This window comes from Sinocyclocheilus rhinocerous, unplaced genomic scaffold (genome assembly GCF_001515625.1).
Source record: "Sinocyclocheilus rhinocerous isolate Xijiao unplaced genomic scaffold, SAMN03320098_v1.1 scaffold1561, whole genome shotgun sequence".
Taxonomy (NCBI): domain Eukaryota; kingdom Metazoa; phylum Chordata; class Actinopteri; order Cypriniformes; family Cyprinidae; genus Sinocyclocheilus; species Sinocyclocheilus rhinocerous.
The window spans coordinates 694,211-700,358 of record NW_015652263.1 but is presented as its reverse complement, the minus strand read 5'-3'; the positions used below and the strand labels follow the sequence as shown (position 1 = coordinate 700,358).

The 6,148-nt window shown below is 37.5% G+C and overlaps 1 protein-coding gene across 2 annotated transcripts in view; it reads right to left on the bottom strand.

The window, feature by feature from the left end:
• The window catches only part of LOC107714163 (echinoderm microtubule-associated protein-like 1), a 5,269-nt gene extending 344 nt beyond the window's left edge, over positions 1-4,925 (bottom strand). The window contains exons 1-2 of one of the 2 annotated variants that reach the window (XM_016519915.1): positions 4,686-4,925; positions 587-772 (exon numbers count right to left, since the gene is read on the bottom strand). In XM_016519915.1, coding sequence (XP_016375401.1) covers positions 587-772; positions 4,686-4,755 — 256 coding nt within the window. In that variant the 5' untranslated portion in view covers positions 4,756-4,925. Of the gene's footprint in view, positions 1-450; positions 773-4,685 lie in introns of those variants that run through there. The other variant, XM_016519914.1, reaches the window with a different exon arrangement.
• Between the last annotated feature and the right edge of the window lie 1,223 nt (positions 4,926-6,148).

The window sequence follows — 6,148 nt, the reverse complement described above, 5'->3', positions numbered from 1 at the left end:
AAGGCTTGGTGAGCAGAAGAAACTTCTTTAAAAAACATAAAAAATCTTACTGATCAAAACCTTTCGACTGGTAGTGAAAAAAAACACAATTTCTAAAGCGCCTAAATGTCAAAATTAGTACAATATATTTGTTGAAAATTCTAATACTCTACACACTATTGAATTATTAGGCTGTGACTCATATTATTTTTGTGTTGCTGTCTGCTCTAGCTCCCTCCCTCCCTATACAATAAATCCATGTGAATATCTGTCTCTGCAAAATTTTTTAATGTAACTTTACAATCGATATTGATGTCAATATAAAAAAAAAAAAAAAAAAAAACAGGGCAGTGGGCCAAATCAGCCGCCAGGCCACCGGGAATTCTCCCGGTGCTCCCGATGGCTAGTCAGGGCCTGGTTAAGAACCTAGGATGCTAACACAAAGATTGCATCTCACAATTATCAATCAGTAATACACCCTTAGACAAGGTTACCCTCGTAGTTTATTTCACTGTAAGTTGCTTTAGATAAGTATCTTTCATTTGGCGGTTTTCTAGGCTCTAAAGACATAATGGCAATAAGCAGAGGGCCATGATGAAGCGCTGACCTTTAGTAGGTCCACCTTTCTTGCTGCTGGACTGTGTGATCTCCTCACAGCAGCCCAGCCTTCTCAAAGCATCCGCCAGCGCCGCCTTCAGCAGCTGAATCTCATCCTCCTGCAGCTGCACCCTCTGCTCCAGGTGAGAGATACGGTCATCCATCTCCATCCCACTCCCGGCTGACACATTATCATCTGAAAGAGACAGACAGAGAGTTATAGTATAAGAATCTGCAGAAAATTACATTTGTAGAGTTTATTCATATCTGTATAACTTTCTTTCTTTTTTCTTCTTGTGCTCCAAAGACAAAAGTCATACAGGTTTCGAAAGACATGAGGGTGAGTAAATGATGACTATCCCTTTAAACCAGTGGCTCTCAATCCTTTTTGACTCAAAGGCCCCCCATAGTCCAACACCATATTCAAAGGCCACCCAAAATAAGGTATATAAGGTATGATATTATAATATTTCCTTTGGTACCTCTGTAACTATGACAAAGCTGCTTGTTTTCAAACTTTTTTTTATCAGAAACTTGAATCTTTGATATATTTATTACCTACAATTAATTGTGTGATTCCTTATGTTTTAAATAAATAAATACATAAATAACAAGCAATAGTTATTAGGAGAAAATATAAATTCTGTTTACATCTTGTTTTAAGCATTTCAATTAAGTTAAAATATTTACAATATTATTATTACTATTAATATACGTAAATTTTATTTTAAAAATATATTACATTAAATCATCCTGCTGTCCCTTGAAAGTTTGCCGGGGCCCCCTGGTTGAGAAATACTACTTTAAGGTATTTTTTAACATTTTTTTTTATTTAATACAATTTGGATAGAGACTGCGGAAAGAATTTGGTTCAAAAAGTCACTCCAATTATCCTAAAGTGGAAAGTCCATTTTAATTTACAATATTTCAACATTTAAGTCATTAGCCCTGCTAGGAAACCTGGCTGTCACTTCATACATCCACTATAACAACACTGGGATCTAGTTGGTTGTAAGCAACTGAAAAAAATGGTAGTTCAAAGAAAACCTTGTTTGCACGAATAAAAATTTGTGCATTTTTAAGTGTCAAAACTTCTGTGATTAAATATATTTATCCATCAAAATGTGTTCTTACCACAAAAATCCATTAAAATCACTTGAAAACAAAAACTGAAAGCCTGAGCAAACAATTGAGAAAGTTTCAAATGCTAACAATGCTGATTCACTGTGGCAGCCATCAAATGTGTTTCATTTAAATATACAACATATAAATACACACAATAACCAAAACTAAACTGAATTTTTCTGTCACATTTCTTTTTTAAATTTAGCTCCTCAATATTTCACATAAAACAGTGGCTCCTTGTCTCTGTTTCAATTTCAAGGGCAATGCAACGGGCTCCACGCTAAGTGTGCATATATAATAAACCTCTTTTAGAGCCTGCACCGCTAACACATGGAGATCACAGCTGTAAAGCAGCATCAGCAGGTGGTGAGCACGTCAACTGAAATAATAAAAGTGAAAGAATAAATGGGAGGCAAAAGTGGAAGGTGAGAAGAAAGCAGGATAAAGCTGAATAGTGATGCTGGAAGACAAAAGCAGTCTGGAGGAAACCGGATGCTCAGTGACCGAGCGTGTTGAAATATTCATCATCCCGCTCTGCTTGTACTCCCCTCCTACCTGCCATTCCAGTCAGTACTATGTCCGCCTGTCAGTCACCCGCTCAGACAGCCTGATCCTCTGCAGCTCTCTAGGGGGTTCCTAAAGGTGCCAAACGCCTCCCTGGCCAAGGTTTCTTTCTCCCACCTTCCCCTTGGCTTGCTGGATGGCTGATCCCGTGTCTGGACCTCCCTTTCTCACCCTCCCCCACCCCTTTACCACTCAGTGCTGTGTGTAAAGAGGAGAAGGGTGATGTTTGTAACAGGACGCTGATTCCCGTCTCCTATGCGGTAGAAAACTGCTGGTGGTGCTGTTGGCAGAGAGAGAGAGCTTTGGCTCGACTCCAGACCTGTCTGATGCATTGGCCAGGCACTACCAGGAAGTGCACTGACCAGCCTCTCCACCAATGGGACGCTGAAGTGTGTACATGCGTTTGACAATTTACGACTTGTTGTTTTATACCCCTAGGGCGCATGCTCATTTTCTTAATCAATACGATTCACATGAGGGATTTTTACTGTACAAATTGAATTGCTAATATCATAGCCTGACCTCAGATAGCTATGCAGAACCAGTGTTTAATATCAGTCGAAGCCATCCAACTGTACAACACCGACAGATACTCTCTCTGACCCAGGCTCATCTATACCGTCTACCCATCCATCTGTCGTCCAGTCAAACCATCTGTCGCAGAAATTGACTTACTGGAAAACCCAAACAATGACCACTATGTACACTGATACCTATCCTTGAGAGAATCTGTAATTCACAAGAACGAAGATGAAATAGTCATTTCTAAGTGACAACAACAACATGCTGTGCACAATGGGCGTTAGCATGAGGATGCCATATAGTGATAATATTGAATTTGCTAAAAATTTTATTCAAGCATTTTAACTGTCTTTATTTTATATATATTGTTTTATGTATTTGTTAAATATTTTCTTATATATTTGCACCAGCCGTATATATACTGTATAAATAAAGATACATATTTATAACATATTTGAACATATTGAAATTTATTTTATATCAGTGGTTCTCAAATAATGGACCACAACCCAAAATGAGTAACAAGTCTGTTCTTCCAACACTAGGGGAAAACATGTTCAATTGAAATAATAAAATGCAATTAACCATATAATCATTAGGATAGCAAAATAAATAGGCTTACTGTCGCTAAAAGGGAGGAGAAACATCTTATCTTATCCACATCTTTTGGCTGTGGTTGAGGTCAAAGGCCATGTGTCCAAACAGACTTTATGATATTTTGATCCACATTCATCAGTTGGTAGACTGGCTAATACTAATGCAATATTCAGAACAATGTTTTAGACAGGTAAATCACATTTCTGCTGTTGTTTACAGTATGCATTTACAAAATTGTCAGACATGATGCATATAATTTTGCCTATGCAATAATAAATAAATATATATTTTTTTCTTTTTCTGCATTTCTCTTCTCGAGCTTGCTTCCTAATCTAATCTAGGTGTTTAATAAACCTGCCATTGTATATAATGAATATTGTTTGCTCTTTGAGAAATTACTTTTGCTTTGGATAAAAGCGTCTGCTAAATGCATGAATGTAAATGTAATGCTTTCATGATAAGACTCTATATCATAATCAAATCTGTTGCTCTGCTCATTCACAACTTGACAGTGTAAAATCTGGTTGCTTTGTAAATAAAAATCTTTTGGTTAATGTTTGTTAATGATTGAATCTTACTGCAATCCCATTTCAAATCAAAATCTTTGTATTAATAGTCATTATAATGCTGACAACAGACAAGATGTTTACTTTAGCACTACGGATACAATGTAACCCAGGTAAATCCATCTTAATAGGTGCATAATGTTATACACTAGATTACTGGATCACAATAAATAAGTAACTCAGTACATTCTTTCCACCAAAACATTATGCATAGCTGAAATCAAATAACAAAGGCCCAGAAAAACAAACTGAATCAGGATAAGAGGCTCAAAGCGTATCACCAGATGAGGGGAAAAAATGAATGAAAAATGTAAACACATGAGAAATCATGTAGCTCGGACTGAAATGCTCTAATATTTAACATGAGCCTGAATCTCTGAGTAACGTTAGATGTTCATTCTTGTACCCTGACACTGATCCCAACCGCACATATGCGATAAGAAAATGCCTTAGGGTAAAATAAAATTTGCATGTAGGCTATATAAAACTGATCATAATTTAAACAAATATATTCATCACTGACAACACTGAGACAGTTTCTTTTGTTGTGCCCTCGCAGGCAGTGACGCACCGACACGTCTATAACATTAGTGCTGGAATGTTCATGTAAAAACCGATTAATATCAAAGACAAAATTCGCTTACGTTATCGACCTGCGTAATGAAAACAAACCATCTCGTGAGGCTCTCTAGCGCATTCATTATGAATGCCCAGTCAAGTCGCTGCCAAACTTACCGTTGCAATACCGAAGCAGAAGCGTGTTCGTGTCATACAGGTTCCCACATGAAGCTACTCGCTCCGACATGTCCTTCTTCTGATCAATTCCTTTATTATTTCTCTTAAATCACCGGTCCTCAGATCCACCTGCCTACTTTCCTTACATACGAGTGAACCTTCACTACCTTTCCACCGAACAACCGACGACAACCTGTGCTGCCTGCGTTTCTATAGCAACAGCCTCAGCGCTGATCTGCTACCCCGAGGGAACAAGAGAGCATGTTTATTGGAGTCCCATAATATGCAGTCACTACTTTCATATATTTAGATAGGTTAGTCAAATTAGCAAGGCCTGAGGGCAAATGCTACAAAGATATCTGACTATTGTGCACAGGTATGAAAGAGATTTAAATTTGTATATTTAAATTAAATGTCATTATTGTCGCGTGTAGCCGGCTATTTATCTTGGGAATTTACTTGCTAATAATGGTGGTGGTGTCATGAAGTGCCCTTGACAGTCAAACAACTGTTTTTCTATTCTCTAACAGTAGATGGCGGTGTAGGTATGATTAAAACATATACGTTAAGCTCCAAATGTTTTTGTAGACTATTTGGCCAGCGAATACTACACTTGAGTGTCCCATAACATTTTAAAGCACCAGCGCCACAAAATCCCTGTTGCGATTAACTATTATCCAATAAAAGAAAACATAAAAATAACGTTGCTTTTTAAGCAGTCTCTTACAAGGTGGTGATGATAAAAAAGGAGATAGTGGGAAAAATATTTCAATGAGGAAAACTATTTTCAGTTCTTAGGGGGAAGCAAAACATTTGCAAGAAAACTAAAAAGCATTAGTATATAATTGTTCTCATATTGATAAATATTCTCCAAATCCTTTCAGGGCTCCGTAGATTTGGCCTGCCCTTCATGGCGCCATCTCTTGAGAGGAGCCAATTTACCAAGTAGGTCTAGGCACGAACACCAGTAAAATCTTATCGATAAATCATTGTCTGACTAGTGATATTACCGTATATCGACTTGAACCATGCCCTCATAAAATTTAGGCAAACATGTCGCGTATCCGGTGTTTCTTTCGACTGTTTAGATTCAGAACTAGCAATGTCCGATTCACGAATGAATCACTCTATTGATTCTGTTCAATTTCAAATGTTTTCTGCTGCGTGATAGCTTGAATCGGATCGCGATTCAGTGTGAATAATGTGAATACGGCATCGTTTGAAACAAAACTCCAAACTTTAGAATACCAAACAAATTGACCGCTTATTGCAATGGAACACCCATCACAATCCATTGAAATCAAACCTGCAAATACTATCGTTTCCCAGCGATTAAGAAAAACCTTTAAGTTCAACAACTGAATGAACGTGCCGTGTACGACTCCCTTCCTTCCTACTTCAGGACAGGTACGCTATCAAGACACGTAAATATCAAATACGTAATACAAAATAAGGGTGAACCT